The sequence below is a fragment of the Oncorhynchus tshawytscha genome, linkage group LG12 (assembly GCF_018296145.1).
Source record: "Oncorhynchus tshawytscha isolate Ot180627B linkage group LG12, Otsh_v2.0, whole genome shotgun sequence".
Classification (NCBI taxonomy): Eukaryota; Metazoa; Chordata; class Actinopteri; order Salmoniformes; family Salmonidae; genus Oncorhynchus; species Oncorhynchus tshawytscha.
In genome coordinates, this window is record NC_056440.1 from 60,466,739 (window position 1) to 60,482,527 (window position 15,789).

Here is a 15,789-nt window from a genome sequence, read left to right on the forward strand (position 1 = left end):
ACACACACACAGACACACACACACAATTTGCTTCTAATTGTTCTCAATTGCATAACAACTAAAGATTGTGAGTGTACATCCCAACTAAGCATCTAGCAGTCTATATTAGCCCCCAAGGACTGCTCACAATCTGGAGAACACTATATTTCAGCTTTCTCTCTCTCTGTCTGTCATGCTCTCCCACTACTGTTTCGCCTCTAGTGATTTCCTTCTGCGAGACACTCCACATCTCATGCAGATGTTCTCATTATCAGCTGTACCATAGGGAGAATCCATCACTATTAACAACATAGCAACCGAGCACAGCTGTACTCCTCCCTCTGGTTATTCGGTCATCCCTTTTCCTTCATTCAGTCTTCCTTTGTCACACACACACACACACACACGCACACACACACACACACACACACACACACACACACACACACACACACACACACACACACACACACACACACACACACACACACACACACACACTGTATCCACCTGTTGTGGAGACAGCTAATATAGCTGGCACACACACGCACGGGCAATCCTGTGGCATCAATCAAGTGTGGCTTTCTCTAGTTAGTTTAGTCAGAAGCCCAGCTATTTTCTCAGCCGGTTCCCTCTCCATCACCCTACTCACAGCAGCCTAATAATAGTCTTCCAGGCCGCCATGCTCCCTTCGTTTCGTTCCTCTCTCATTTGTGTGCTGCGAAGAGAGAGAGAAGAGCCCCTGGCTGCCTGGCTGCCACATCCGACACTCTTGCATTTAGTCTTTCCCATTTCCCAGTCTCTGCTCTGAACCCAGATTGAAAAGGAGAGACTGTCGGAAATGATAGTCCCCCCTGGCACCTGGCAGACATGCAAATGCGGGAGGAGAGAAACAGACAGGCGGGCCGTGCGCTAACACAATAACATGCTTCTTCTAATAACCAGGCACAGTAATCAAAGCTATACACCCTACATTTAGAAGGCACACCATAGCCAAAAAGGGAGAGAGGAGAGAGGACTGTATGCAAACCTGACTGTAAGTCGCTTTGGATAAAAGCCTCTGCTAAATAGCAGACGTTATTATACTATAGGGGAGAGAACAACAGCAGGTGGTGGACGTTGCGGATCAGCACGTCGGGCTGTTCTGTTCCCAACAACATTGGGGTCACGACTGTGACGCAGAAGAATGAAAGAAAGTTTGGTCTGGGAGCTCTAGGAACACTGGTTCTGATGAAGGTCCTACAGGCTCCGGTTTACCAAACAGGATCCTATAGTGACACTATAATGCCACCTGACTGTGGAGAGGCAGGGAGTTGAGTCCAGTGATATCTGGATGTGGTTACAGCCTGGAGCCATGCGTCTACCTGACCACTGTCACATGGAAAGGGAGGAAGTGTACACGCACGGTCACGGCTCAGTGTGACTAGGCCCCAAGCGGCAAACATGGCTTGTATTACACCATCTGACCATCAAAAAGACATCAATACATCTCCCGGAGTGACACACAGTGACGTACAAAGGAGGGATCACTTATAGAAAAGAAAGAGGGAGAGATAAGGCTGTAGAGAGAAGGAGATGTAAAGATAGGGGGACTGGAGACAATACACTGGAAACTTGACCTACCTTATCTGTCCGTTTGGAAACAATTCACCCAGTCTCAGGGAATTATCTCACTCATTTATCCCCTCAGCAATATCAGGAACATGATTTCAGCCACGATGGCCTCAACCCCAATCCTCTTACTGTACTTGAGTTTTTTTTTCTCCCTTTGCTCATTTCCTGTTCTTTGCTTGCCCACGGGAATGTTATTTGTTAGCGTTCGGACCAAGTAATCTCCCCTGCCCTCCATTTTCAAATCCCGCTATTAATCCTGGCGCCACGATTATCTACATGTTGTTTCTGAAATCTTAAATCTCTGCGCCGCGTCGCCGGGGATCTCTACGCATCTGCGCAGCTCAACGCCTAGTGATAAACCAGGCCAGGGCTCTGTGCTCTGCTCAGCAACCGTCCACTGCCTCTGTCTCATATCTATTACCAGGCTTGCGTTTTGTCTTTGAACGGTTTCACACACCCAAGCCTGCAGAGGATGACATTGACCTTCAGTTATAAAGACATTCTCTAGTGGAAAAAATAATCGTAGAAATGTCATAGTTGAATACGTATAACGTGAGGAATTATCTATTAACATGGTTAATTATCCGCTACATTCACAGACTCAAAATGCTTCGCAGCTTTTTAAGTTCTTGGCTTTTCAGTTATAATACACGGTGAGGAATGTGAGTTCTACAAGGACAACTTGTCGTCAACAGGGAGGCTCTTCTGTTCTGACACATCAACAACTTTATCCTGTGTTTGGGCCAATCTGGCAATGTCAGTTCAACTGTTAGAAGCCAATATGTGTCTGCAACAGAGAGAGAGCTGGGATTAACTCTGGGTTGGCTGCATAAATCATTCTGGTACGGACCAATGGCGAGGCACATTACACGCTTAGTACGTCCAACTAGACACAAATCCTGGGTTTACTTTCTTCTTTTAATTAAACAGCAGAGAACCAAATTAAATTGCTTCTCCTTTCGTGTTTCAAAGGGAAGCAGGAGGGACAATTCCAGGAAGAGCATTTGTTCAAATTTTGGGCAAGATGTCTGGCAATTTTTTCAGGAACATCCGTATACACCTCCTTTCTAGACATGAACACCAAATCAGCAGCAGATTACCTCTGAATATGAACTAACAATGCCAGTGGATTTCAAACGAGGGACTTTCGATGTGTGTGTTTGCATGGGATGTGTGTGTGTGTGTGTGTGTGTGTGTGTATGTCTCTGTCATCCTCCTTCATCCTCTCTCTCTCTCTACCTCAGTCAGGAGACTAACGTTATAGGTCTGTCAGCGTGCTCCAACTGAAGTATCATCTGTGGCTGTGTTGACGTCCGTGGGATCATAAGTCTGCACACGTGAAACCCACAGGAGGAATGGCCAACACCTCCCCAGAGCAGTGCCTTAGTAAATATGGTGATTCTGATTCTGCTCACAGAGTTCAGGCCAGATACACAGCAGTGTAGTCGTTTATGTGTCTCCACCAAAAGGGGTCAGGTTACTGGTCAAGAAGCACGGTTTTGACTGCTCCTACAGTTTGGCTTCGGTACTGCAGTTTAACTGACTCCTGGCCCAGAATGACCATTTCTATACACGGTCAGATTTGGAAATTCCTAATGAGCCACTTTAGGTCTTTGTGCACAAAAGCATCTATTGAATTACTCAAGGAATTGTCGCCGAGGCCACATTTTCTTTCATCACTCACAGCCAAAGATAGATCATTTTTAAATGCATCCCATGTCTGCCATGATTTTGGATGACTTTGGATGGTCCGTATAAACTGGATGCAACTCGGCATATGTGAACGTGAGTAGATTCATTTAGAAAAACAGTAGGACAGTCTCCAGTTTTATTGTACCTAAGTGGTTTCCACAGTGCTTGTGTACAATCTTGTTGACACATAATTGCATCAGAAAATAAAGTGTTGCATGAATTCTCAGAGATGAAATATATATATTTTTTAAATGATCTCGAGCTCTCATTAAATTGTTTGTGCACTGTTATTTAAGTGCACTTCCGCATTGCAAACACCCAAACAAAAATATACACAGACGTTGATAAAACATGCATCATTCCCTTTTAAATACCTCCTTTCGTGTAGCGGCCAGGTTGGCATTTTCAACGTGTTCATTTCCTTTGCATTTTTAATCACAAAGATCATTAGATTAAAGAAAATTCCCCCCACATCACCGGCGGCGTTTAGCCTTCCTCCTCAACACGATCCCAGAAGTATTTAGCTTGATGTTGAGCTCGCTCAGACATTCAGAGCACAACTATGAAATTCATTCAGGAGGACCAAGAGGGAACCAAAAACAGAGAGCCACTGGGGGAGAGAGGTAGAGGAGGTGAGAGGAGCAGAGAGGAACACGAGGCGCCAGACACATGGCACTGCAACATGGCTGCTGTACTGTACAACACAGAGCTCAGTACTGAAGCTAAAGCTTCTCTCCTAAACAACCACCGCTGGGATTACAGCAGTGAGCTGAGCCCAGGTCGGAAAGACATCAAAGGCCTGGCCGGCGAGAAAGAGAGAGAGAGAGAGAGAGCCAGAGAGAGAGAGAGATGGAGAGAGAGGTGAGACCTGTGGACATGGTTTAACTCTGTTCAATTAGAGATGAAGCAGAATAATCAGGCGTGGCTAACGAGGTTATTTAAACAGCCTCGGCTATGTTTTCTGGTTGTCTAACCCGACCCCTCACCCCCACCTCACCTTCCAACCCCCGTACCAAATGACTTTGCTGCACTCTCTCCTCCTCACCATTACCCCCCTCGCCACCCGTGTAAAATGGATTGTTAGTCCCCTTCTCTCTGTTTAGGTATTGTTACCCAGTGAAGAAAATCAATAGCATTATTGGCTCTGGATAATTGGAGAAAAAGGCTAAAAGCTGTGTACCTCATATTTGTGAGAAGTCTTGGAGGTAGGTTAAGTGATGAGACTCACAAAGAGGGGCTTGGATCCTTTTGAAAGCTTTCACTTGATCTATCATTCAGCACCGGCACAGCATTGGTGTGGACGAGCGAGCCAGCGCACGGCGCCACTTGCCTGTTTTTGGCCAAATACTTTCATAGAGTTTCATCCCTCTAGCAATATTTAAGTATTAGTTGACTTATTGATTCCTCTCCCACACATAGCCCTCACTCTCATTCATAAAGCATTCTCCTAGCAGGTATTCATTCTCATCTATCTGTTGAAAACTCCAGGTAACCATCACTTTCTCAACAGGGAAACAACAGATCTGAGCCTTCCCTCCCCTTCCCCCACCCTGGTGACTACTAAAAGGTCAGGCTGCCAAAGGCTATTTGCTGTTTTTTGACACCTCCACTCACCCGTACACAACTGTAAACACAATTAAACCCCTTCTCCTGTGTGAACATTTCACTGCAGGTGGTATGACTTCTTCCTCACCTGTACCCGCTCTGAGTGTCGACACAGATGCCCCCGTTGAAGCAGGGGTTTCTGGGATAGGAGGAACAGATCTTGTGGACGTGTTCTCTACCGGAGCAGCTGCATACTGCTGTGGATTCCACCGTCACCGACACCAGTGACAGGCTCCCAGAATCCACCACAGTGGGCGTGTCGCTGACGCTCAGCACGTTGGAGCAGCCGCCGCTGCCGCCACAGTCTGTGTTGGCACACTCATCCACATGTACCTGGCTGATGTTCACTTGCAGGAACGACTGCAGCTGTGGACACACAGAGAGAGAGAGAGAGAGAGAGAGAGAGAGAAGGAAAGGAATGAAGGGAAAGAGAGAGGATCAAGGGAGAATTAAATTAGGAGGATTAAGACAGAAATAGGAGGCGAAAGGAGACAGAGGAACAACAAAGTAGAAGGCTAAAAGGTAATCAAGGGACAGCCATAGAAGAGTCAAAGCGGAACAGTCTTGATTAGCATCAGGGTTTGTCCTAAAGCCTTTAGAAAGCACATAATACCTGTTGTTTTAGCCATCTTTTTTTCATTCTTGACATAAGCATCTGGGTTGTGTGACACACTCATACATGCAAATACCCCTACAGCCATACTATTAGCATAGAGAGTGTATGAATTCATCTCTCAAATTTCTCTCTCTCTCACACACACACACTTACATAAATGCACATGCTCACACACATGCAAACCCACACAATACACACAAAAACAACCCTCTCCAAATGGCACTCCAAGCGTCTGATTTTCGAAGTGTGCTGATACTGTAAATAGAACACACAGTAGACCATTACCGGTGGTTCATACATTCGCCGTATACCCTTTCTACACCATATACCCTTTCTACACCATTTACCCTTTCTACACCATTTACCCTTTCTGTACCATTTACCCTTTCTACACCATTTACCCTTTCTACACCATATACCCTTTCTACACCATTTACCCTTTCTACACCATTTACCCTTTCTACACCGTATACCCTTTCTATACCATTTACCCTTTCTACACCATTTACCCTTTGTACACCATTTACCCTTTCTACACCATTTACCCTTTCTACACCATATACCCTTTCTACACCATTTACCCTTTCTATACCATTTACCCTTTCTACACCATTTACCCTTTCTACACCATATACCCTTTCTACACCATATACCCTTTCTACACCATTTACCCTTTCTACACCATTTACCCTTTCTACACCATATACCATTTCTACACCATATACCCTTTCTACACCGTATACCCTTTCTACACCATTTACCCTTTCTACACCATTTACCCTTTCTACACCATATACCCTTTCTACACCATTTACCCTTTCTACACCATTTACCCTTTCTACACCATTTACCCTTTCTACACCATATACCATTTCTACACCATTTACCCTTTCTACACCATTTACCCTTTCTACACCATTTACCCTTTCTACACCGTATACCCTTTCTACACCATTTACCCTTTCTACACCATTTACCCTTTCTACACCATTTATTCACAGCTCAAGTGGGCCACATTGCATTCAGGCAGAATGAACTGGGAGAGACTGTGACAGTATATATATGCAGAGTTGGATAGTGATGATGATGAGGTCCTAGAGTCTCTCTCTCTCTCTCTCTCTCTCTCTCTCGCTCTCTCTCAGGTGGAGCCCAATACAGTGACAGTGGTGAGGGGAAAGCGGGGTGAGGAGAGCTGTTCAGATATAACCGGTTTCAGTGCCGCAGTACCACTGCACATTTCATTTCACAGTACCACTGGCCACACTCACCCCCACTTCCCATCTAACCCCCTCCTGACTCCCGCTCTGTCTGGCTTACCAGCAAAGGGGAGACACCCCCTCCTTCCCCTTCTCCTCCCCCACAACCACAGTTACATCCCCCTCCTCTTCACTGTGACCACAGACACTACCAGGGCAGACAAAGACATGGTTTTCAGGCATATGTCATGCATGCACAGAATGTATACTGTATTGTTTGTGCCAGAGTTTAATTGGGAAGAACCCCAGTGGAACAGAGCTCCACTGCCTTAGGTTCGGAGATTGTAAAATGTCAAATGGAAAAGCAGCAGTTCTACCACCTTAACGTGTCCAATTGAACTGTTGTTTCTATGCAGACTAAAGTGTCTCGGCTGGTACAATTTGATCAGTGACTGAGAGTGGATGTGCTTGGAAAAGAAGAGCGGAAAGTTTGTTGAGTTCCTCTGAGAATACACCCGTAAGTGCTTGTGTGTGAACATTAAAGAGAATGTCAGAATATGTATGTGTTTATCTCGACCAGTCCCACACAATGAGAGCACTTAAAGGAACATGGGCAGAGTGAGAACCCAAGGGAAACATCAGGATGTGTGTCAAAAGACATCCCCGACTCCCTTTCTCATCTCCACTGCTACCTTCCCCTTCCCACTCGTCCACTCGAGCTCTAGGACTCTCTAAACGTATGTGTCTGGCACCCCTTTACCGTGCATGAACATCCCCAATGCCACATTACCGTGTAGACTGCCTGAAAAGGTTGTCTTACATTTCTTATCTGAGTGGTTAAACCCTTCTGATATGGTACAGCTCCCAATCCACTTGCGTGGAAAGACACACAACAAGCTCACCAGAGAAATATGGTGTGTGTGGATGTGGGTGTATGGGTGTGTGCCCAATGACAAACACTGCACACCTAGAATCCCTATACAGGCAGAAGAGACATTTCATATAAGACCAAATGACCTCTGGGAAGGGGTGGCAACGTGTTTGCTCTTTACACTTTGCGCATGACTGTACTGTCAGCTTTATCAAAACACAGTTTGAGGCACCCATGAGGCTTTGACTACAATACCCATGCCTCCCTAGGGCAGAGTCTGTGGAGAAAACAGTAAAGGGCACCCTAGGGACTTGTAGGCCTACAAAGAATATGCTGAAAACTGGGACATCGTTGCCCAGAAGGTCGGAAGGGAGCAGGAAGAGAAATTATACAGGTTGGACCTGAGGCTAATTTGTTTGTTTTAAACTGACAAACGCTTTGCTGACCATATTGGATTTGAGTTTGTCTGATTTACAGTTTGTCTGAACTACAGTTGGAAAAGAGAGGGGAAGAGTAACAGAAAGAGACGATGCACAGACAAAGCTACAGTAACATGTAACATGCTATCGGGGAATGCTGAGCTTTTATTCCTCCATGTCTCATCTTTCCCCTATGTGGATCTGAGGCACAGTGTCTCTCTCTCTTTCTCTCAATTCAATTTACTGGCTTTAATGGCATGGGAATCGTATGTGTCAATTGCCAAAGCAAGTGAAATACATAATAAACAAAAGTGAAACAATAAACAATAAAAAATTAACAGTAAACATTACACTTACAAATGTTCCAAATGTCATATTATGTATACAGTTGAAGTCAGAAGTTAACATACACCTTAGCCAAATACATTTAAACTCAGTTTTTCACAAATCCTAGTAAAAAATGCCCTGTCTTAGGTCAGTTAGGATCACCACTTTATTTTAAGAATGTGAAATGTCAGAATAATAGTAGAGGGAATGATTTATTTCAGCTTTTATTTCCTTCATCACATTCCCAGTGGGTCAGAAGTTTACATACACTCAATTAGTATTTGGTAGAATTTCCTTTAAATGGATTAACTTGGGTCAAACATTTTGGGTAGCCTTCCACAAGCTTCCCACAATAAGTTGGGTGAATTTTGGCCCATTCCTCCTGACAAAGCTGGTGTAACTGAGTCAGGTTTGTAGGCCGCCTTGCTCGCACACACTTTTTCAGTTCTGCCCACAACTTTTCTATGGGATTGAGGTCAGGGCTTTGTGATGGCCACACAATGCCTTGACTTTGTTGTCCTTAAGCCATTTTACCACAACTTTGGAAGTATGCAAGCTTTAACTTCCGGACTGATGTCTTGAGATGTTGCTTCAATATATCCACATCATTTTCTTTCCTCATGATGCCATCTATTTTGTGAAGTGCACCAGTCTCTTAATGCTTTTTTGGAGCAGTGGCTTCATCCTTGCTGAGCGGCCTTTCAGGTTATGTCGATATAGGACTCGTTTTATTGTGGATATAGATACTTTTGTACCAGTTTCCTCCAGCATCTTCACAAGGTCTTTTGCTGTTGTTCTGGGATTGATTTGCACTTTTCGCACCAAAGTACTTTCAGCTCTAGGAAACAGAACGCGTCTCCTTCCTGAGCGGTATCACGGCTGCGTGGTCCTATGGTGTTTATACTTGCGTACTATTGTTTGTACAGATGAATGTGGTACCTTCAGGCATTTGGAAATTGCTCCCAAGGATGAACCATATTTGTGGAGGTCTTGTGGAGGTTTTTCAATGATTTATTTGGATTTTCCCATGATGTCAAGCAAAGAGGCACTGATTATGAAGGTAGGCCTTGAAATACATCCACAGGTACACCTCCAATGATGTCAATTAGCCTATCAGGAGCTTCTAATGCCATGACATTATTTTCTGGAATTTTCCAAGCTGTTTAAAGGCACAGTCAACTTAGTGTATGTAAACCTCTGACCCACTGGAATTGTGATACAGTGAATTATAAGTGAAATAATCTGTCTGTAAACAATTGTTGGAAAAATTACTTGTGTCATGCACAAAGTAGATGTCCTAACCAACTTCCCAAAACTATAGTTTGTTAACAAGACATTTGTGGAGTGGTTGAAAAATGAGTTTTAATGACTCCAACCTAAGTGTATGTAAACTTCCGACTTCAACTGTTTAAACAGTGTTGTAATGATGTGCAAATAGTTAAAGTACAAAAGGGGAAATAAATAAACATAAATATAAATCTCTCTCTCTCTCTCTCTCTCTCTCTCTCTCTCTCTCTCTCTCTCTCTCTCTCTAGGGAAGCCAATCAGACAGGAGGGTGCTCAATGGCTCTGTTCTTAGAGAACACCAGCTGAACAGCCATTTAATGATACAGTCAGTCATAGAAACAAACCATAATTACACACTAGACCTAAAATCATCATGCTCATTAGCAGTACTTAGCAGCATGTTCAGTACAGCTGTTTGGTTGTTGCTGGTCTGACATGTGAAACAAAAGTGGTAAGCTGATCATGGTAAACTGAAATCAGCTTAAATCAGTTATACCAAATTTCTATCAACATGTTAAATGTGCAACCAGAGTGAAAAAGAATTCTAGATCACCTTTACTCCACACACAGAGACTCATACAAAGCTCTCCCTCGACTTCCATTTGGTTAATCTGACCACAACTCTATCCTTCTGATTCCTGCTTACAAGAAAAAATAAAGCAGGAAGCACCAATGACTCGGTCTATAAAAAAGTGGTCAGATGAAGCAGATGCTTAACTACAGGACTGTTTTGCTATCACAGACAGGAACATGTTCCGGGATTCTTCTGATGGCATTGAGGAGTACACCACATCAGTCACTGGCTTTATCAATAAGTGCATCGAGGACATAGTCCCCACAGTGACTGTACTTACATACCCCAACCAGAAGCCATGGATTACAGGGAACATTCGCACTGAGCTAAAGGGGCGGGACTCTAACCCGGAAGCTTACAACAAATCCTGCTATGCCCTGCGACGAACCATCAAACAGTCAAAGCTTCAATACAGGGCTAAGATTGAATCATACTACACCGGCTCCGATGCTCGTCTTATGTGGTAGGGCTTGCAAACTATTACAGACTACAAAGGGAAGCACAGCCGCGAGCTGCCCAGTGACACAAGCCTACCAGTCGAGCTAAATCACTTCTATGCTTGCTTCGAGGCAAGCAACACTGAGGCATGCATGAGAGCATCAGCTGTTCCAGATGACTGTGTGATAATGCCCTCTGTAGAAGATGTGAGTAAGACCTTTAAACAGGTCAACATACACAAGGCTGCGGGGCCAGACGGATTACCAGGATGTGTGCTCCGGGCATGTGCTGACCAACTGGCAGGTGTCTTCACTGACATTTTCAACATGTCCCTGATTGAGTCTGTAATACCAACATGTTTCAAGCAGACCACCATAGTCCCTGTGCCCAAGAACACAAAGGCAACCTGCCTAAATGACTACAGACCTGTAGCACTCACGTCCGTAGCCATGAAGTGCTTTGAAAGGTTGGTAATGGCTCACATCAACACCATTATCCTAGAAACCCTAGACCCACCAATTTGCATACTGCCCAAACAGATCCACAGATGATGCAATCTCTATTGTACTCCACACTGCCCTTTCCCACCTAGACAAAAGGAACACTTATGTGAGAATGCTATTCATTGACTACAGATCAGCGTTCAACACCATTGTACCCTCAAAGCTCATCACTAAGCTAAGGATCCTGGGACTAAACACCTCCCTCTGCAACTGGATCCTGGACTTCCTGACGGGCCGCCCCCAGGGGGTGAGGGTATGTAGCAACACACCTGCCACGCTGATCCTCAGCACTGGAGCTCCCCAGTACTCCCCTCTTGTACTCCCTGTTCACCCACGACTGCATTGTCAGGCACTACTCCAACACCATCATTAAGTACGTAGACGACACAACAGTGGTAGGCCTGATCACCGACAATGATGAGACAGCCTATAGAGAGGAGGTCAGAGACCTGGCCGGGTGGTGCCAACAACCTATCCCTCAACATAACCGAGACTAAGGAGATGATTGTAGACTACAGGAAAAGGAGGACCGAGCACGCCCCCATTCTCATCTACAGGGCTGTAGTGGAGCAGGTTGAGAGCGTCAATTTCCTTGGTGTCCACATCAACAACAATCTACAATGGTCCAAACACACCAAGACAGTCGTAAAGAGGGCACGACAAAGCCTATTCCCCCTCAGGAAACTAAAAAGATTTGGCATGGGTCCTGAGATCCTCAAAAGGTTCTACAGCTGCAACATCGAGAGCATCCTGTCTGGTTGCATCACTGCCTGGTACGGCAATTGCTCGGCCTCTGACTGCAAGGCACTACAGAGGGTAGTGCGTACGGCTCAGTACATCACTAGGGCTAAGCTGCCTGCCATCCAGGACCTCTACACCAGGCGGTGTCAGAGGAAAGCCCTAAAAATTGTCAAAGACCCCAGCCACCCCAGTCATAGACTGTTCTCTCTACTACCGCATGGCAAGCGGTACCGGAGTGCCAAGTCTAGGACAAAAAGACTTCTCAACAGTTTTTAACCCCTAGCCATAAGACTCCTAAACAGGTAATGGCTACCCGGACTATTTGCATTGTGTGCCCCCCAACCCCTATTTTCACGCTGCTGCTACTCTCTGTTTATCATATATGCATAGTCACTTTAACTATACATTCATGTACATACTACCTCAATTGGGCCGACCAACTAGTGCTCCCGCACATTGGCTAACCGGGCTATCTGCATTGTGTCCTGCCACCCACCACCCGCCGACCCCTCTTTTACACTTCTGCTACTCTCTGTCCATCTTATATGCATAGTCACTTTAACCATATCTACATGTACATACTACCTCAATCAGCCTGACTTACTGGTGTCTGTACGTAGCCTCACTACTTTTATAGCCTCGCTACTGTATGTAGCCTGTCTTTTTACTGTTGTTTTATTTCTTTACTTACCCATTGTTCACCTAATACCTTTTTTGCACGATTGATTAGAGCCTGTAGTAAGCATTTCATTGTAAGGTCTACACCTGTTGTATTTGGCACACGTGACAAATAAACTTTGATTTGATTTGAATGTTTTTAAATTATTTCTCACAGGGTTACTGTCTGTGGTCAAACTGGGAACCAGAACAAAATGGAATCTAGATTTAAACAGCCTTCAGTCACAAACCCATCCCTCTAAACAACAAAACACTGCAGCACCTGCTCTGCAACCAACAAAGGTAGGAAGCATGCTAAATATAATCACGCCACCAATAACTGTTTAAAAAACACTATTACACAAAGAAGGTCTACAGTAGCCTCAACAGCACTCTGTAGGGTAGTGCCATGGTGTAGCCGGTGGACAGCTAGCTTTCGTCCTCCTCTGGGTACATTGACTTCAATACAAAACCTAGTAGGCTCATGGTTCTCACCCCCGTCCATAGACTTACATAGTAATTATGACAACTTAGAGAGGACGTACTCCAGCCTATCAGAGCTCTTGCAGCATAAAATGATACGTTGTCCATCCAATCAAAGGATCAGAGAACTAATCTAGAACTGGAATCATAAGCTACAGCTAGCTAGAACTGCAGAGTATAAAATGTGGCGAGTAGTTGACTCAAAGAGAGAGAAACACAATAATTGAACAGTTTTGAACAAACTGATTTCTTCCAAAATGAAGGAGAAGCAAGAGAGAAATAGAGAGAAAGAGAGATTTCATAAATGCAGCTAGCTAGTTTAGGCTACTGAAACACCCTGCTTAAAGAGAGGATGCTATGTTAGCTAAAACTGAGGGATGCTATGTTAGAGAGATTTCCTCAGTTTTTTTTCACTTTCAGTTTCACTTACTTAGCTAGCAAATGCAGCTAGCTAGTTTAGGCTACTGAAACACCTCACTCAAACAGAGGGATGCTATGTTAGCTAACCGGCTATGACTTTCCAACACAACACTGGAACCCTTCCAAGTCAAAGTCAGCTTTTGATAGTACTAATTTATTGCCACCAGGGTCCACTGGTGTAACTGCTTACTGACTGTACACGAACGTTACTGCATGATTGTAGCGGGTTTACTAACGCATTAGTTCTATTAGCTATGTTGACTATGATGTTGCTTTAGCTAATATGGTGAGAACGATGTAGGCTGTGTGTAGCGGTTTGGTTTGGAAAGGTTATTTTGCCTGGTCACGTACAGCTGATGTGTTGTGGATTGAAGTCCACAAGCGAAGGGAAGAGGTGAGAGGAAGTAGACCGCATGAATGCAAGAAGGAATACAACGTGGCTGCTATGAAAGTGAACTGTGTTTATTTTTAAAACGGAAGCAAATGGAACAAAACAGGGACGAACATACCTGAATTTGTCCAATATCAACTCCTGTTTGCAACTGTTCGACAAATGAATACACCCTATATCATCTACATCCAGGCAAGAGTGTGCAAGGTGGTACTGAATGTCACTGTCTGTCCCTTACATTTGTCTCTCGACCTGTGTGCACCTACGCTGTAATCTGTAATTCATAGGCTAGGTTGTAGCAACCTCATGATGGGTATAGGAACAATTAGAGTATCATGCAGTAGCCTAAACCTATTGCAGTTACATTGAACTGGGTGAATGGAATTTGAATGACAGTCATCCAACATGCTGTAATAGAAATAAGGACATGCTCATAATCCCACCAAAATTGTCTGTATAATGCATTATGAGAACATGTATAATACATTATGCATATGGACTTCATGGAAAGTGTTACCAGAAAAGTTTTTTCCTGCTTCACCCTGTCCCTGGGTCTCTCATATCGTGTTTTCTAGGCATTGTCTGTTTCTGTCAGTGTGTCTCTGCCTTCGCCACATCACAGGGTATGTGTATGGGAGGGAATGAGGGGGAGATGAGGGGAGGGGGGGGGCAGCAGGGCATAAGAGGGATATGAGGAAAATAGAGGGGTAAACGGGGAGAAGAGAGAAGAACCTTTGGGGGAGGGGCATACTGAGATTTCCACTTCCTCAATCCCAGCAGGCTGCAGGGGGATCTTGAGTGTTCAAAGCCAGAGACACACACAGACTGGGAGAGAGCAGAAAGAGGAGAAGGGAGAAGGGCATACATGGGGAAATAGGGTAGTGATGGGCTGTCAGAGATCAGGGGCAGTAAAAAAACACTGTTTAAAAGTAACAAAGGGGCTCCCTCTCCCCATGCCTATTCCACCACTACACTCACAACTCTACCAATATCACATGACCTATTCACAATCCAAAGCACTATAAAGTGCCTTGCAAAGGTTTTCATCCCCTGTGGTGTTTTTCCTATTTTGTTGCATTACAACCTGTAGTTAACCTGGATTTTCATTCGGATTTTATGTAATGGACATACACAAAATAGTCCAAATTAGTCAAAAAAAAAATTCTTGATTCAAAAAATTACATTTAAAAAAGACGGAAAAGTGGTGCATGCATATGTAGTCACCCACTTTGCTATGAAGCCCCTAAATAAGATCTGGTACAACCAATTACCTTCAGTAGTCACATAATTAGTTCAATAAATTACACGTGTGTGCAATCAAAGTGTCACATGATCTCAGTATATATACACCTGTTCTGAAATGCCCCAGAATCTGCAACACCACTAAGCAAGGGGCACCACCAAGCAAGCATCACCATGAAGACCAAGGAGCTCTCCAAACAGATCAGGGACAAAGTTGTGGAGAAGTACAGATCAGGGTTGGGTTATTAAAAAAAACATCCCACGGAACACCATTAAATACGTTATTACAAATTTGAAAGAATATGGCACCACAACAAACCTGCCAAGAGATGGCCGCCCACCAAAACTCACGGACCAGGCAAGGAGGGTATTAATCAGAGAGGCAACAAAGAGACCAAAGATGACCCTGAAGGAGCTGCAAAGCTCCACAGCGGAGATTGGATCACTTTAAGGATAACTTTAAGCCGTACACTCCACAGAGCTGGGCTTTACGGAAGTGCAGCCAGAAAAAGCCATTGCTTAAAAAAATAATAAGCAAACACGTTTGGTGTTCGCCAAAGGGCATGTGGAAGACTCCCCAAATATATGAAAGATGGTACTCTGGTGAGATGAGACTAAAATGTTCCTTTTTGGCCATCAAGGAAAATGCTATGTCTGGCGCAAACCCAACACCCAACACACCCCGAGAACACCATCATGGTGGTGGCAGCATCATGCTGTGGGGATGTTTTTCA

At 44.4% G+C, this 15,789-nt stretch overlaps 1 protein-coding gene across 2 annotated transcripts in view; it reads right to left on the reverse strand.

The window, feature by feature from the left end:
- The window catches only part of LOC112244915 (neural-cadherin), a 205,708-nt gene that overhangs the window by 34,241 nt on the left and 155,678 nt on the right, over window positions 1–15,789 (reverse strand). For both annotated transcript variants that reach the window (XM_042330852.1, XM_042330853.1), the window contains exon 22: window positions 4,979–5,256. In XM_042330852.1, coding sequence (XP_042186786.1) covers window positions 4,979–5,256 — 278 coding nt within the window. The remainder of the gene's footprint in view (window positions 1–4,978; window positions 5,257–15,789) is intronic.